The sequence below is a fragment of the Erythrolamprus reginae genome, chromosome 2, assembly GCF_031021105.1.
Source record: "Erythrolamprus reginae isolate rEryReg1 chromosome 2, rEryReg1.hap1, whole genome shotgun sequence".
NCBI classification, from domain to species: domain Eukaryota; kingdom Metazoa; phylum Chordata; class Lepidosauria; order Squamata; family Dipsadidae; genus Erythrolamprus; species Erythrolamprus reginae.
The window spans coordinates 96,336,096-96,354,096 of record NC_091951.1 but is presented as its reverse complement, the minus strand read 5'-3'; the positions used below and the strand labels follow the sequence as shown (position 1 = coordinate 96,354,096).

Sequence of the window (18,001 nt, the reverse complement as noted above, 5' to 3'; positions counted from 1 at the left end):
GCTGTCAGTTAGGCAGGAGTTTTCTTCTTTGTTGCAGAGTGTTTTGTGAAGGAAGTGCCTGGGTGAATATTTTTTTTTTTTTGCAATATTAAAAAGCAAAGCCCCACATCTTTCTCTCCTGCCCCCTCAACCCATGTAATTTATTCGGTCTCACTCGGGTATTCTTTCCTTCTTCTTTTTGCTTTCTACCTCTTTCTCCTTCCCTTTCTTTCCTTCCTTAACTCTCAATGCCCCATCCTGCCTCTCCCTCCCTCCCTCCCTCCCTCCCCTCCCTATCTATCTATCTATCTATCTATCTATCTATCTATCTATCTATCTCTACCTCCCTCCCTCCTTCCCCCCCCCCATCACCATGCTTCCCTCTCCACCACCACGAGGCGCGAGGCACTCCCTTGCACTCCACAGAATAACTCCTGCAAGAGAGACAAAGGACTCGCTTTATTTATTTATCCCCTACCTCACCCCAACCGCCGCACGCTGCCTCTGGATTTATTTATTTTTATTTTTTAAAGGAAAGTCAGGATTTCCCCTTCCGAAGCAGGCAGCCGGGAAGGAGAAGGGCGAGCCGCGTAGGTGCCCAAACCCGGGCGATCCGGATCGTGTTGCTTTGCACATCTACATTCCGTGGATGGAAGAAGAAGAAGAAGAAGAAGTGGTCGCGCAGGACCGCTGGAACCCAACCTAAAGCCGGCAGGAGGGGATGGGTGGGTGGGTGGAAGGAAGGCAGGACCATTCTCTCTCTCTACCTCTCTCTCTCTCTCTCTTGAGAGAGAGAGGGTGGCCAACCCACCTAAGCCGACACCCTGAGCGCGCTCCCTGAAATCCCCGCGTCTCCCCAGTCCGCCCGCCCGGCTCAAGCCAACCCCAGCTGCAAGGGAGGGGCGGTACAGGTGGAAGGGAGAGGGAGGGGGCGCGGCAGGGGAGGGGGAGGGCTACGGGGGTCCGCGGCCCGCTTGAATGGCCCGGGAGGTGGGAAAGGGGCGGGGCTATGCAAATGTAAGGCAGTTCGAAGCCAATTGACTGAATAGGCTCCGGGTGCTTCAATGCGCGAGAGGGGGATTTGTAAGCATATGTGCGCGTAGTCAGGAGGAGGGAGGCGGTTTATTCCCCCCCCCCAATTTTCTTTCTTTTTCCCCCCTTTATTTTTCTTTTTTCTTTTTGCCAAGTGGGCAGGCGAGTCCACGAGCCGTATTTTTATTCTTTCTTCCCGCCTTGCCTTCCCTTCCTTTCTTGCCCCCCACTTGCGCTCCTTGGCGATCGGCCTTGCAAAGCGGCAAGAACTTCGAAGGGGCAGCCCCGCGCGCCATCGAGGCTGTGGGAGAAGCGAGCCGAGCCGGGCCAAGCCGAGCCGAGCCGCGCGGAAAAAAAAAATTAAAAAGTCAAGAGCGCCTATCGGGGCGCCTCGGAATCCTCCCCGCCTGATTTTGACCGCCTTTTCTTAAACTTGCGAGCGCGCCTATGGATTGGGAGAAGAGAGCTGGGTTCAACTCCTAAGAATTCCTCTCCTCCCAAAGTCCCCGAATTGCAGGAGGCGCGGCGCTTCGATCGAAGGGGGGATCACCAGAGAAGCACTCGCCTTCCTTCGGGCGAAGGGAACTGCAAGGACGGCGACGGTCGCTCCCCAGGATAGTTGGTAAGAAATGCCCGCCTGGCGCCGACTAAAGGGGCTGGGGAAGGGCTTCTTTCTCTCCCCTCTCGGTCCTGGGCTTCTCGGAGCCGGGAACGAGCGCTTCCCGAGGCTCCTCCGGCGAAGAGGCGAAGCGACTTTGTCTTGCATCGTCGCGGTCAGGTTTCCTATTGTAATAGTGTTGGAAGGGGCCTCAGAGGTCATCTAGTCCAACCCCCTGCTCCCGCTGGAGATCTGTTACTAGGGATTCGAATCGCCGATCCGGAATAAAAGGGACGCCTGCCCCGCGGGGAGAGGATTAGTAAGCGCGCGAACAGATTTCTCTCTCCCGTTAATCGCGCCTTCAAGCGTTCACTTTTGTCGCCGGTGCTTCCAAATGAATGAGTCCCGGGTCCGTCGGGGAAAATCAGCTGGGCGGCTCGCTTGGCAAAGGTGTGGGACGGAAGGAAGAGGGGGGGGGGGCACACGGAGTCGAGAAGGGCGGGAAAGCGGAGGTCAGGGAACGTCGCTCGAGGCGGGCTTTCCACTTTCGGAACTCCCTTCCCAACCTGAATCCCGGGCAGAGCGAAGGTTGGGACCGGCCGACCGGTGTGAAAGGAGGGAAAGAACTCTTTCTGATCGCCAAACTTTCTGCGAGCCTCATTCCATCCGGGAAGTAGGTAGTTTTGCCCCTGGTTTTACCTCCGTTGGGCTCGGAAAGTTGAGCAGAAATCCGAAAATCCGAGCCAGAGCAGACACCTGGGCCGCTTTCATTCGGAAACTGGATTTTAAAGGGAAAAAAAAACCTAAGGTGGGATTGGAATCTTTATTACTATCTCTCGGCCCAAATTCGGCCCTTTGATATCCCTGAAAAAGGAGGGCTCATATCTCAAGCTCTCTCTCTCCTTCTCTGCCTCTCCCTCCCTCCTGTAAGAACGCGGGCTATTCTGAATATATTTCTAGATTATTTGGAGGGAACTCGGGAGGGGTTAAAGTCCCCGAGTGATGAGAAAGAGCAATAGAACAGGCGAGGGATGTGTGTGAACGGAGAAATGGGCCGGATGACTTGAGAAAAGTTATCTCACCTTTCCGGGACCAAAAAAGTGTCGGGATTCGGTGCGTTGGACTGCATTGAAAGCATGCTGGGCGCGTGTGGTTCCGTGGTAACCAAGCCGAATGAAGAATTCACCTCCAAAGTTAATTCTCCCCGTTAGGGTAAGATAAACGAGGCCAAGGGCTTTAGAAGGGTCGACTCAGCCGTCCATCCTTCCGAGGTGGGTAAAATGAGGACCCAGGTTGTTGGGGGCAATAGGCTGATTCTGTAACCCCCTTAGAGGGGGCTGCAAAAGCACTTATGAAGCGGTAGAGAACTCTAAATGCTGTTGTTATAAAGGTGGCGGTATCGCCGGTGCGCTCGCTCGTTGCTTAGTGGTCCTGTCCAGAACAGGAATCGCGGTTCTGAGACACGGGGCATTTAACTCCGGACCTCTGGATCGCGGGGAGAAGGAAGGGAGGAACTGGATGGCTGTTATGCGTACCTGGCCGGGAAGTCAACGAAGCACGGCTAGATTACGGAGTGGCGGTGCGATCGGGGCAGAGGTTCCCGGGTTCAACTTTCGAGGCTTCGGGAGAAACGAACCGGGTAGGATCAGTCGATCCGAGTGCCCCTATTCATTCTCTCTCTCCCTCTCTCTTTCTCTTCCCCCCTCTCTTTTTCTCTTCCCTCTCTCTTTATCTTTCCCTTCTCTCCCCCCCCCTCACTCCCTCACTCCTTCTCTCTCTCTCTTTCCCCCTATCTCTTTCTCTTTCTCTCCCCCCTCTCTCTTTCTCTCCCTCCTTCCCTCTGGCAATCTTGGGGCGCCTCGAGGGAGGCCAAGAGCGGACGCGCTCCGAGTTGGGCTGGTGCGCCGCGAAGAGGTTAGAGGCTCCTTTCAGTTTCGTCCGCGAACGTGCCGCGGCGGTTTCTCCATCGCCGGCCGACGCCTCGGGGAACTCGAGTGTTTCTCTTGGCCCGAGAGAAACAGGCGGCCTCCTTGGCTTTGAGAGGTGAGGGCTGGCGCTCCACGGCTCCCGCTCCACTCCTCCACCTTTCCCCGCCGGAGGGGATTCGCTGCTGGGCGAGTTTGCTTTGCCTCGCGCCGCCGGCTGTCACTCGACCCGAGGGGAAAGCAACTGGTTTCCTCGGAGGGGGGCGGGGAGGGGGAAGAGGTAAGCCGAAGGAATTTGTGCTTCCGATGAACCGTACGAGGAAAGATCCCTCTAGAAAAGCTTCGAGACTTTTCTTGAATTCATTGATGAACGAATCCATTATATTTGCGTGCATTAATGTATGAGAAAAAGAAAAGAAAAGAAAGGAAAGGAAGGAAGGAAGGAGAGAGAAAGAAGGAAAGAAAAAGAGAGAGAAAGAAAAGAAAGAAGAAAGGAAGGACAGGAAGAAAGAAAGAAAGAAAGAAAGAAAGAGGAAAGGAAGGAAGCAAGGTAGGAGAGAAAGAGAAAGAAAAGAAAAAGAAAGAGAGAGAAAAAAGAAAAGGAAGGAAAGGAAGGGAAAAAAGAGAGAAGGAAGGAAGGAGAGAAAGAGAAAGAAAAAGAAAGAAATGAAGGAAAGAGAAAGAAAAAAGAAAGAAGGAAGGAAGGAAGTGAGGGAGGGAGGGAGGAAGAGAGAGAAGAAAAGAAAAAGAAAGGAGAGAGAAAGAGAAAGAAAAGAAAGATTAGAAAAAGAAAGAAAGAAGGAAGGAGAGAGAGAGAAAGAAAGAAAAGAAAGGAAAGAAGAAAGGAAGAAGGAAGGAGAGAGAGAGGACGGTTGTTCCCCCCCCCCCCAAATTTTCTGGCAATTAAATGAAATGCAGGTAGGGCCTAGCCAAATCTACAGTCCAACAACTCAATCATGGACAAGTTTCTGCATCTTCTCAGATGCCTTTTCTCTTTCTCAAGCAAAACATATTCGTGGGTTTTTTTCTTCCTTCTCTTGAAAAGCCCACTGTCTTTTCTTTTCTTTTTTAATATGGTACTTTGGTTTAAAATAACACTGCAAAAAGCCCTGTGTTGTAATTGGGATGTTTGTGGATTCATGTCTTAATTAATTCAACCAATAATACTACAGCCCTCTAGACGCATGAATTAAACTGTCCAACTACCATGGCAGGTGATTCCTTCCCTCCTCAGTCCCTGTTCCTGAGAACCTTCATTTCTCTCACTGCAGCATGAATGGCAGATAGGTTTTTTTTTTAATGAATGGGGTTTCAATGAGAAAAAGGATGCATCTCCTGATCTCCATGCATGGCAGGACATGGCTTTGAATAAAAAACGGGCTCCCTTGTGCTTTCAGTCTGGTGCAGTCAACATTTGGGGAACTTTCACAAGAGACAGTTCCATCCATGTAACTGTTCAACTAGTCTGTTACAAGGCCAGCATAAAACTTGGTTAAGTTATGCCATTTTGTCAAGTTCCTTCAGGTGCTGTGTATCTCACACAAGCAATATTCACATTTGGCACAGACAGGGGAAAAGAAATCCAAGTAGATCTATCTCTCTCTCTCTCTCTCTCTCTCCCTCTCTCTCTCTCCCTCTCCCTCTCTCTCTCTCCCTCTCTCTCTCTCTCTTTCTCTCTCTCTCTCTCCCTCTCTCTCTCTCTCATTATTGCACATGAACTGATTTTTTTTTTAAAAAAATGCTCGTTCTCTTATAGTATAGTTAGTTTGAAGAATTTACCATGATCAACACACTCAATGTGGAAGTCATTATGATCTACTCTGGGGGCCATTGGAATAATTGGAATCCCAGGGAAAAACTGGGAAAGCCAATAAAATTATGTCTGTTGTTAGTAATAAATGTGGTTGTAGAATGCATGCTACAACTTTTGCAAATTGATTGCTACAGGGCAAAGAATTAGGTAAACTTATTTTGTATTTGCTACCAGGTGCAAATTACCATAGGACAGATAACATGCATAGTTATGAAAAGTGGGAGTTTGCAGCCATGGAGGAGTGGGTGGGGGAGAGGTTGGAATTCCCAAATAACTCTGCCATTCCTCTCTCTCTCTCTTTGCTGTGTTGTGATTTTCAATTAATTTTCAGTAGTCACCCAGCCAGCACTAAATGTTCAATCTTCATTGTGCTGATATTTTCTCCACTTGGTTTTTCTGCAAACACGTGGATTGCCCACCCTTCCATCCTTCCGAGGTGGGTAAAATGGGGACCCAGATTGTTGGAGGCAATCTCTGCAAACCACTTAGAGAGGGCTGCAAAGCACTGTGAAGCGGTATATAAGTCTAAATGCTATTGCTAAAAGCCACATTCAAGGCGTCCATATGCCTTGCTTATTTATTAAACTAATGTAATACTTCTGTTCATATTTATTTATTTATTTAATTCAACTTCTATGCCACCCAATCCCAAATGACCTCAGGGATTTCTCATATTATAGAAAGTTTTAAGCTAACAAAGCAGTAGAATTATCTTAATAAACTAATAAGGTAACACCCTTACAAGTAGAGAGGTAGAGAGATATAGAGACACAGAAAAAACAGAGAATCACATTAATCTGCCTGAGGTTAGCAAGAAAAGCCCTTCTTGATCTGTGGATGGCAACCATTCCTATTTCAACAAGACCCCTAAAACAGCTCTTCCAACTTTGGCCAAAGTGGTGGCAGGGCCCTCTGGAGAGAACAGGATTGTCCATTCATTCCTCCACCCCTTGATATTTCCCTTTTATGCTTATTGTAGTAAATTTATTGTTTTAAACTGATCGTACACCATTCCAACCCACCCCCCAAAGAGCCTATTTGGTGTAGAGATAAGGCAACAGGCTAGAAACTAGGAGACTGTGAATTGTAGCCTAGCCTTGGACACAGAAACAGCTGGGTGTCTTTGGGCCAAGAAGTAATGGCAAGCCTCTTCCAAAATCCATTGCTAAGAAAATTGTAAGGACTGGTGCAGGCAGTTGCCAAGAATCAACACTGACTTGAAAGCACCTACCCACCCACCTACCCATAATCACATTAGAGTTGGTCAGCCTATAGCAGTGATGGCAAACCTATGGCACGGGTGCCACAGGTGGCATGTGGAGCCATATCTGCTGACATGCAAGCCATCTCCCTAGCTTAGCTCCAACGTGCATGTGCGTGCCGGCCAGTTGATTTTTGGCTTGCAGAGGCTCTGGGAGGGCGTTTTTGGTTTCCAGAGAGGCTCTATGGGAATGGGGAGGACGTTTTTACCTTCCCCCAGCTCCAAGGAAGCCTTTGGAGCCTGGGGAGGGTGAAACACGAGCCTACTGGACCCACCAGAAGTTGGGAAACAGACCATTTCCAGCCTCCAGAGGGCCTTCGGGGTGGTGGTAGTGAGGGAAGCTGTTTTCGCCCTCCCCAGGCATTGAATTATGGGTGTGAGCACTCACACATGCATGATAGTGCACGCCCACGCTCTTTCAGCACCCAAGAAAAGGCTCGCCATCAGTGGCCTATAGGCTTAATAAATAATTGCTCTTTTCTTTGTCTGTTCGCATCATCTCCTCTACCCAGAAGCAAAAGTTTACATTCAGAGGAGTCTAGGGCATTGTTTCCCAACCTTGGCAACTTGAAGATATCTGGACTTCAACTCCCAGAATTCCCCAGCCAGCATTCAACTCCAAATATCTTCAAGTTGCCAAGGTTAGGAAACAATGTCCCAGGGAGCCCCATGAGACCGCTCGGCCTCCCAGTTCTGCCCATTAATATCTTGCTGCTTCCACTCCACCAAGAATGTCTGCCTAAGGTGGTTACCCTATCAACCTGCCTAATGGCAGGTTGATCCCAGAAAAAACACTGGAAATAGAAAGGAGATCTGTGTTTCTCTACTCCCTCTTCCCCTCTCCAACCCCCCCCCCCCCGCCCCCAGAAATGATTGTATGAAATCCCTACCGATAATTGGCCAAATGGAATGAATGCTCTGGGCATTTTCTGCCTTTCTAATCATTTCTAGGAGGCACAAGAGAGCCCAGGAATGTAGCTAATGGTGACAGTGCTGTAAAACAGACCTGAGATTAAATGAGGCAATGCTAGGAGACCCGTGACCAGATCGGAAGCTGTAATGATTTTACTAGCCTTGCTGCCCATTCGTGGCATGCACATATTAACAGAGTTGTTAATCATTTTCTTGCATATTCCTTCTCCTCTTTCTTTCCACCATTCTCCTGTTCTTTCTCAGAAGGCCTGGCGGTAAACTGAGTGTGATCAGAAACCGCTCTGTTTCTGAAGTGAATTAGCTGAAGTGAATTAACAGAGCCGTCAGGAGGTTTCCCCAAATTTTCTTTAGTTCCCCAAATGTTCACCTCACTTATGGTTCAATTGATCTCCTTATTTATGTGGGATGACGAGTGGTTTAGCTCTGACATATGCAAAAGGTCTCTAAGTAAGGCACATGGGCTCACCTAATGCATAGTGACATATGAGTCAGTTCAGCCTATTTCTACCAGCATGGTGCATAAAATTTTAGAGCCACGGAACACTGCTGAAAACACACCTTCTCATCATGTATGTATGTATGAATGTATGTATGCAGGGGTGGGCAGCAGGCAGGATGGGGTGGAATGCAGTTCCACCAGCGGAAATGAAGCTGTGTGCCCAGCTCCAGCTGACTATCCCCCCCTTTCATCCTCCTCCTTTTCCTCGGACAGCAGCAGGGAGACCAGCACTGGCAGGAATTGCAGGGGGGGGGGGCTTTTCCTCCTGCCTCTTTTCTCAACAGCTGATCGGCAACCATTCGCCTAGCTACCCAGCCTGAGGCAGGGGGCAACCCAGGAAGGAGAGTGCATGAAATGTGAAGCAAATTGTCACCTCAGAGAGTGACACTGGTGACACTGTAAGTCGAGGACGTAACAGTTCACTTGAACGATGATGATCCTTCAAGCCGCTCCCACCTGGTCACATGGCCAGCAAACCACTCCTACTCAGTCACATGATGATCAAGCCACACCCACAAAATAAGCCACACCCACAGTGTGGCAGTAAAAATTTTGGCTGCCCATTACTGTATGTATGTATGTATGTATGTATGTATGTATGTATGTATGTATATAATACACACACATACACACATAAATGAAGAGGCAGCAGCCATCGCGATCTCCGGAACGTTTAAAATTTATTAAAAACTAAAAATTACTAAGCTTTCATTAGTACTCTACTAACGTCATCAGTGTATTAAAATCCCCATTGATGACATAGTTGATCTTATATAATGCTGCTTAATTTACTCATTGCTCACATCACAGGCCCACACCCTTCCTTCCTTCCTTCCTGTAATTCGCTTTGTTGTTGCTAACTTAGTCATGTAATGGGGATTTTAATACTCTGACGACGTTAGTAGAGGACTAACGAAAGCTTAATGATTTTAGTAGTTTTTAATACATTTTAAACGTTCCGGAGATTGCGATGGCCGCTGCCTCTTCATTTATAAATGCACTTGGAACTCGCATTTTTAGGACAATTCTTCACACACACACATTTGCATTTATCTCACAACTTCCAGCTACTTGTGTTGCTCTTTTCCCTCCCTTTTCCTTTCATTCTTCTCCTTCTCCCTACCCCACTCCTTCCCTTTGTTTGCCATCTCCCTCGATCTCGCTGGCCCACTCATTGCCATCCATAGGCGATCATATTATCTGCCCAAACTATTTTCTAAGGTTGTCAGGTTTTCGATTCAACAGCAGTTGATTGTAGCAGTTATTTCACAAGTTGAATTCAGATTTTAGACATTTGGGCTCCAAAATAAATAAATAAATCCCAAAGTGAGGGTCAAGTGAGGAATCTGCAAAAATAAAGGGGTGGGGGAGGAAGTGCAAATGTGTGCTGAAAGAAAGGGAAATAATGCAAATATTTACCCAGAGCAAAGGAAATTGCTATGACATATTTGCCCCTGGGAAACATTAACTCCTCCAATTGTGGTGTATTGCCCACAGTTCCTCCTATGGGCCCATCCATTATTCTGAATGTCCTTACAGCCAGGCTGGATTTGTCTGACTGATTCCAAGGATTTTCCTGTGAAATCCCTGAAGTTTGTTTCTGTCATTAACTCTTGTTTTCCATGCACCTCACCGGTTAACCAGAAGGGGCAGTACTGAGAACAAGCTCCCTTTGTCCTCCTGATCTCTGCCCCAAGCAGAATGTTGAGCTGTGTTTGGCTTGCTTTGCTTTAGTGCTTTGTGTGTATGTGTGTGCGTTTCACTGCAAATTGTTCTGGATCAGCCTAAAAAACCCCATCTTTCTAGAAACTTACTGTAGTGCTAATAATGTGCATGTTATACATTAGCTTTGAGGTTTTTCAGATACCCTTGTTGGAGAAGAGCTCTAAATACCTAAACAGATTTTGCCTGTTCACATGTAGACATACTGTTTGAATCATTCTAACATGCTTTATAACTGTATCCAGATGCGCGTTTCAGCACAATAGGAATAAAACAAAAAAAAGGAGTCTTAAGAATGTAGAAGTTACCATATTTCTGAGTTTCAAGCCCTTGTAATCCGTGCAAAAAAACCCGTTCTTAGAATATGGGTGGCACCAAATGGCCTGTTTTCTTTGCTGGAACAAGAAGAAAAGAAGGAAAAGTCAGAGGTCTCTGGAGGGAAGGCAGGCTCAGCTGGATAGAACAATGTTCTGCCTTCTATTAGCAGAAGGAAAATTCAGCTGTGTTACAAAAGGGGGGAAAAAGAGAGAAAAAGATGGCCAATGCAGCAGGGGAAAAAGTTCACCATCACTGCCATAGACTCATTGAGAAATATATTTATAAATTTTATTTGCTGACCATCTTGTAAAGTCAACTGTGGGTGACTTTAATTATATCCTTCTGTTCTGTCAGGCTCTCTGGTAGACTCCTCCCAAAAATTCACAGGTACAAATTTCAGACACACACACGTTTGAAAATTCAAAACAATGTTCTTTATAATGAAAATTCACTTAAACTAAGCCCTCTTTTGGTATAGCAAAGAGCACTCGTCTCCAAACAAACTGGTAAGTCTGCGGAGAGGGTAAGTCTGCGGAGAGGGGCGGCATACAAATCTGATTAATAATAATAATAATTTGTACAAGTCCCTTATCAGTTCTGTGATACTTAGCTTGCAGCTGTGAGGCAATTCACAGTCCTTCTTTCACAAAGTGAAACACACTTTGCTCTGGTTTAGTTTCAAAGCGGGGGGAAATCAGCACACAAAAAGTCAAAGTCAGTAAAGCAGTCACGAAACACAATGATCAGATAATCCTCCACAATGGCCAAACCCACAGGCTGCTATTTATAGCAGCCTCACTAATTACCACAGCCCCACCCAACCACAGGTGGCCTCATTTTCTTTGATAATAATCTCTCAGTTGTTGTTGCCTATGCATCGCTTTCCGCATGCGTGGCTGTATCATTAACTCTTGTTCTGAATCCAAGGAGGATCTAGATAATTGATCTCCTTCTGAGCTGTCTACCACACTCTCCTTCTCCCTGTCACTCATGTCTTCTTGGTCAGAGGAGCCTTCACCATCAGATTCCACCAAGGGCAAAACAGGCCTGCAGCATGTGGATGTCTCCCCCACATCCACAGTCCTTGGGGCAGGAGCAGGGCCAGAGCTAACCACAACACCTTCCAAGGAAGGTGACTTGCACCAGTGGTGGTTTGCTACTGGTTCACACTGGTTCAGGCCAACCGGTAGCGGCGGAAGCAAGAGGCTCTGCCCACCCACCCGGACGTCATCAAAAATGCTCTGTGCATGTGCAGAAGCTTTTGCGCATATGGAAGCAGATGCTTTTCTGCTTCCTAGAAGAAATTGCTTTTCCAGACAAAGGTTCCCATCTTATACAAGTATTAGGACCATTGTTCCTGTAAGCTGTTTTTCTGTAGCGCTTTGATACAATTCCAGATACCGAAATTGCAGGCCGCAATACATTCAGTCATATTTCTTCCGCTTTTTAAATGTCCACCAACGGAAACTGCACAAAAACAGACAACTATAGTGTAATTAGTTGTCCAGTTGTCGAATGGATACTGAACCTGTATCGTACTCTTAAAAAGGCAGCTCTTCTGGGAAAGAAGGCCAGGAAGCCGGTTCTGATCCAAAGGGACTGGGTAAAGGGCAAACATATTGTTTTAAGTGAGAAAATGTTTATCTTCAGGAAATGAGGACATGTTCATATGAGGGAATGTAAGTTTGTCGTCATCACTGAAGTTGGGAAATTTACATGTAACTTTATACCCAACAAAGGGAACACTGTGAAATTACACATATAGAAAGTCCCATTTCAATTCTGGGTAGTTACTTTCAATGCACACACGCACACACACACACACACACACACACACACACAGAGAGAGGCACTCTAGCCAGGCCAAGCCATCAGATCCCCATCAACTTAGCTAGCCTGGTACATACAAACTCTCTCTTTTCCTCCTCCTTTAAAAAAAAAGGAAAAAAAGGAAAACGCATTTGGTCTTTCTTTCTTTTTTCTTTTGTGTGTGTGTGTGTGTGTGGGGGGGGTGTCTTTCAAATAATTAAGTCCAGATTTCTCCTGCCTGGTAGAAAATGGAGAAAATACAGTGCAAGGGTTCCATCCCCCTGGTTCACTGCTCTCCTGTGCTGGAGAGCAATGGAGGTAGGCGCAGGGGAAGAATAAGCAGCAGCCCCACTCTGCCTCTCTCTCTCTCTCTCTCTCTCTCTTTCTCTCTCGTTCTCTCTCTCTGAGGGGAAGGGCTGCTCCCATGAGAGTCCCTAGTGGGTGGGCTATTGGCTCTGACTCTTGCCGCCACCGCCGCCGTGAGATAGGACTATAAGGACTCTTTTCATTCCTGCGAGGAGACAACTTGATTACTGCCCCTCAATCAAAACCTGTTTACTTTACCAAATGAGAGCAGCATGTGAGCTTGTTATAATTGCAGTTGGGCTCCAATGGCCTGGCTGGGATTCATTCCTCCAGTGAAAGGGAGTCCTTCTAATATTCTAGCAGTAGAGACAGAGCGACCCCAGTTGCACTCACGGGATGAAAAGCCCCCCCCCCCCGCAACTCTCAAGGGTCCACTCTTGTGCTACAGAAGCAACTGGCTCTAAAGTTACGGAGGACGTTAGCAAACATGCTGGATTCATTCTTGGGGTTACCTTTGTATCCAGACATTGGGGATTCATCTTTAAATTGCTCAGCCCTTGGATCTCTTTTCCATAACAAGCAGGAAGAGGGAGATTGTGATCCCACTGTATAGAGTGCTGGTGAGACCACTGAACACCAATACTGTGTTCAGTTCTGGAGACCTCACCTACAAAAAGATATTGATAAAATTGAACGGGTCAAAAGACGGGCTACAAAAATGGTGGAAGGTCTTAAGCATAAAACGTATCAGGAAAGACTTAATGAACTCAATCTGTATAGTCTAGAGGACAGAGGGGAAAGGGGGGACATGATCGAAACATTTAAATATGTTAAAGGGTTAAATAAGGTTCAGGAGGGAAGTGTTTTTAATAGGAAAGTAAACACAAGAACAAGGGGGCACAATTGAAAAGTATTGTATTCATATTTCTTTTGAGGACTAGAAATAATTACTACGTGGAAAGCTAAGAAGGAGGGATCTCCAACCTTGATAACATTAAGCCTGGTGGTGTTCAACTCCCAGAATTCCCCTCTGCTGGCTGGGGAATTCTGGGAGTTGAAGTCCAGCAGGCTTAACATTGCCACGGTTAGATACCCCTGCTCTAGAGGCCTTCTTAACATGAAGAGATTTAGCAGAAAACCCAGAAGACAGCAAAGAATTACACTTCATAGGAAATGGTCCAAAATGTGTGCGCATGTGTGTACATTCAGTACTAGGCAATCTAATGCCAAAGAACACCTATAACATTCCAAAATGGGGTTACTATTCAAGATCCTTTGTGTTAGACCTGCTTGTATAACATTTTCCCCTATATGTCCAGATTATACTAACCTGGTTTGTACATGCACACAAAGAAGTGATTGCTTACTGTTTTGTGTGATCCCTCCGCTGTGATTTCCTCATTAATGTAAGAATTGGGTAACTGTGCAATGTGTCAATCAGGGGGTCAGGATGATGGTTTGGGATTTTACTAAAAACATGAGAATTTATACAGTTTATCTGCCTGCTGGAATGTATCCACGAATTTTTTTTAAAAAGTCATTAAACATAGCATAAGTGTTGGAATCACATTCACTATTAGGAAAAGTCACTTTTTTCTGAGACAATTCAGTATTGTCTCAGAACTTACAAAAGATATAAAGTTCCAGATGTCACCATGGCATTAATGCAGACTATTAGGGAGCAGTTATAACAGACACCATTTGCACTGACATGCTCTTGTGCAATTTCTAATTCTAATACTAAGTTTATTTGTTTGTTTGTTTGTTCATTGGAAATATCCAACCAATTTTTCTCCACCTATTTTCTCTACAACAACCCCATGAAATGGTTTGGGCTGAGAGAGAGTGACTGGCCCAAAGTCACCCAGTTTGTGTTCATGGCCAAGGCAGGATTTGAATTCCTGGTCTCTCATTTTGTAGTCTGGTGCCTTAAACAGCAGGGGTGGCGCAGTGGTTAGAGTGCACCACTGCAGGCTTCTTCAGCTAACTGCTAGCTGCAGTTCAGCAGTTCAAATCTCACTACCGGCTCAAGGTTGACTCATCCTTCCATCCTTCCATTCTTCCGAGGTGGGTAAAATGAGGACCCCGATTGTTGGGGGCAATATGCTGATTCTGTAAACCACTTAGAGACAGTTGTAAAAGCACTATGAAGTGGTGTATAAGTCTAAATGCTATTGCTAATGCTATTGGACCGTCCCACACCGGAATGGGACAATTCACCACAGTCAACTCAGCACAACCAACTCGCCATGGCTGACACACTATGGTGAGACAACTCACAATCCAATTTAATTATTTCAATTTTTGATGTTCACATTTCATTTTGGTCTTTCTTTGGCATCCTTTCTTTAATAATTCTGTTCCGCCATTTGTTCAATATTAGGGTAACTCTTGTCCTGTAGATGAATTGCCCCACATTGCATTGGCCAAGGTGTGTTGGTTATAGTGAGTTGTCACAGACCCATCCCACAACACATCAGTTTCTTTCCAATAGCATCTTCTTTCCTGAATTTCCTGAATTTCTCATTCTTAATCGGTTTATAAGAAAACAGGGTCTGTGTATCTTGAAGGTAACCTTCTGAATAGTTTATCTGACAGGTTAGTAGTTCATTTTATTTCTTCAGTTCCCATAAATGTGGGGAAGTTAACATTTGTTTTCTCTTCTTTTCTCTTTGCTCTGCTAGAGTGGCTAAGACGTCTGCTTGGATTTGGGATCCCCAGTTCTCTGCACCATGCCCCTAGTTGGTTTTTTGCTCTGGGCCATCCTTCTCATTGTGGGCTGGTGGCCCTCATACTCCAAGGATTACCTCTTTGCTACTCCAAGGGTGCAGCTCACTTTCAAAGGTAAGGACACCGTTTCTATATTAAAGCAACATCAACAGTTTGATGGTAAACTTGCTTTGGGTTTTACTTTCTGGCAATTGGTGATTTATCAAAAGTCCTCTATCTGGCTCATAGGTTGGAGACCGACAGAGTAAGATCCAGACTTGAAAGTTTAAGTGACTAGTTTATCCAAGCGATTGCTCTGTTTCCAAGGAAGCTGCTTGAAGCAAATCCTTTCCTTGGGACTCTAGCCATGATGATAAACAATGCTTTTCTAGAACAGGTTCCGAGAAGCCCCTGGGCTAGCAGCCTGCATCAATCAAGCACATGGCACATTGCATTTCAGTGTCTCTCCTCCATCTGGAGAGAACTAGCCTTGCAGCTTGTGGCTTTTCCTTAAATCTTCGAAAGAGTCAAGCACCATGGCTGGCAGTGCAGGCAGCAGATTGACAGCTCAGTGAACCCAAGCTGCTGAATGCACTGAAGAGTTGGCAGCCCACTCGTTACACTGAAATCCCCAGGAAGGGACTGCGCTACGATGAATGGGCCCTCTGCCTGTTGCTGAGAAGGAGACAGGTGTTGGGACGCACCGTCTGTAAGTGTTCAGGGTTAGCTGGTGTGAAGCAATGATTGCCTTGTGAAGGATGCTGAGCTGAGTTGACAAATGGAGCTCCAAGGGTAGGGAACTGACATGGTAGCCTCAGCATGTGACTACCCACTAGGAACAGATGGCTCTACCTTATGTGTCATTTCCTCTTAACTTCCTTTCCTTTTCCAGGCCGCAGGGAGGCAGATTAATGCACTTACTATGACTGGTGTATATTTAGACTGCCCCTTCTGGGTTCACCAGAAAGCGATCAGGAGGAACCTGCCTTTCGATATTCCCATAACGTATATTATGTTGAGCGTGAGAGCAACAGGTGTGTTGTACAGTCCCTTAGGGGAAACCTTTGGGGGAACAACCTCTGATGTTTTATGGGTCATAACCAAAGGCAATCAATAGGTTAACCATCAACTCTGACCCTAAAACTATAAGAGGGTAGGAAGTTGATTTTGCACAATGCCGAGCTTGGTTACCTCTGAATACTTGAAAGCCCAGTAGAAATGTTGATTGTTCCTGCTGCTCTTCTTTCTCGAAACAAACAACTTTTCAGAATCTGAATAGTGATAAAGTATGAACTTGGAAGATTTGTTCTATCTACCGTATCTTTGGAGTATAAAATACACCTTTTTCATCTCTAAAAGAAAATGGGTGCGTCTTCAGGGGTGGGCTACCAATTTTAGCCCTACCGGAACGCACCAGGAGCATGCCCCAGTGCATGTCCCCGGCGTGCATCCACTCATCCTAATTTCAGATCTAATTGTTTAAATAATGAATAGCAACATGGTATGAATGAACTGCCCTGCTAGTCTGTTGAAATGCTAGTGAGATCGAGGGGCCTAGAGTTAAAAAATACTATTAGATGCATGCATTGCAACATTGGAGGCACCTGTAGATACTCTGAGATTCTGTTTCTGACTGCTCTGATTTCTGGTGGATTTTGGACAGTGAATATTGAATTTATCCAGATTTAATTTTCTTATACTGTATGGGTCTGGTATCAAACCCATACATTTCATTTGAATGTAGGCTATTTCTGTGCTTGGAAATATGACTTGAGAAACCTATATCATTTGATACATGTTCAAAGTTTCAAAACATACAGAAGATACTAAGAATATCTATGCTGCCATAGTGGCCTATCCTAACCTACCATTTCCTACATTTGCGGACAAGTGTCCCCTGTGCCTGCATTTATTTTTCGGATGCTCATTATATTTCCATAGGAGGACTGATGGACTAGCAGCCTTCCTCAAATATACTTGAAATGTAGGCTAAGATTGGCAATCAAAGATGTATGGCTTACAGAGCTATGTCTTCCAGAAGTGGGGAAAGGGTGGGCAGAGAAGTACAAGAGGTCCAACCGAGAGGTCTACGTCTCCAAGTATCTGCTGCTCGAAGTTATTGCTTATGCTGAATAAAGATAGAACAGCTCTTGTCTTATTTTAAATTATTATTATAACTCTGCTTTGCCCAGAGCTGTGTTCTCTCTGTGTTCATCTCTTTTACAAAGAAGGATTTAGTTCTGGAGTGCAATCTGACCTTCTCTTTGCTGCATGAAAGGAAGAACAAGGGTAGATGGAAACATGATCCATTCTGCCTTTAAGTTGTGTGTGTGTGTGTGTATGTGTGTGTTTAATTGAAATCCTCCTTTTGGCTTGTTAAAGATTTCTGCACCGTGTGGAAGGGAGAAGTTCAAACTGAGGACTTTGAAAAATACTGTCTTTGAGGTCTTTTATAAAGGAGTTGGTTTCCTGTTGTTAATCTACATTTTTTTTAAAAAAAAAGTGGAAAAGCATTACCTTTGCCAGGGAATTGAGGGGTTTTTCTTTCCATTGGATCACCTGACCTGGGGTTTTGCAGCTTTGATAAAAACTGCTAGAATAAATCATAAGACTTGGCAATCAAACTGAAGACTGTCGGGAAAGAAAGGCCAAGACATCTGAAGGGATGGAAGAACATGGGGTAGCAGAGGTTGAGGAAGAGACGGAGAGAGATGTGAAGTTGCAGGAAATGAGAAAAGAAGCTGAGCTGATTGTTAAAAGCATACAGTTTAGATAAGCTGGGACCCTGGAGGACACTCTAAAAACAACTCAAAGGCACTAAGCCAAGGATTAGGAGAACAACATGAATGAAATAAGAGCTCAGGAGAGGAAAGAGGTGTTTTTTTATGGGATTATTGAGAAACGTCTAGGAGGAAGAGTGGCCTCTTCTACAAGAGATGGTGAAAGTAGATGAATTGTAGAGACTTGGGGGTGCATTCTTCCTGGGAAAGATCTGATCTAATCTGGTGGTTGCATCCAAGACCATTAATTTTATTTCCATAGCGTGTAACTGGAACAGAGGGGCAATAACGATGCAGAAAGAACTATGGAAAGAGGG

The 18,001-nt window shown here is 45.7% G+C and overlaps 1 protein-coding gene across 4 annotated transcripts in view; it reads left to right on the top strand.

Moving 5' to 3' along the window:
* The first annotated feature begins 1,142 nt into the window (after positions 1–1,142).
* The window catches only part of SEMA3F (semaphorin 3F), a 174,838-nt gene continuing 157,979 nt past the window's right edge, over positions 1,143–18,001 (top strand). For 2 of the 4 annotated variants that reach the window (XM_070738783.1, XM_070738780.1), the window contains exons 1-2: positions 1,143–1,633; positions 14,880–15,039. In XM_070738783.1, coding sequence (XP_070594884.1) covers positions 14,928–15,039 — 112 coding nt within the window. In that variant the 5' untranslated portion in view covers positions 1,143–1,633; positions 14,880–14,927. Of the gene's footprint in view, positions 1,634–2,184; positions 2,418–14,879; positions 15,040–18,001 lie in introns of those variants that run through there. The other 2 variants (XM_070738781.1, XM_070738782.1) reach the window with 2 other exon arrangements.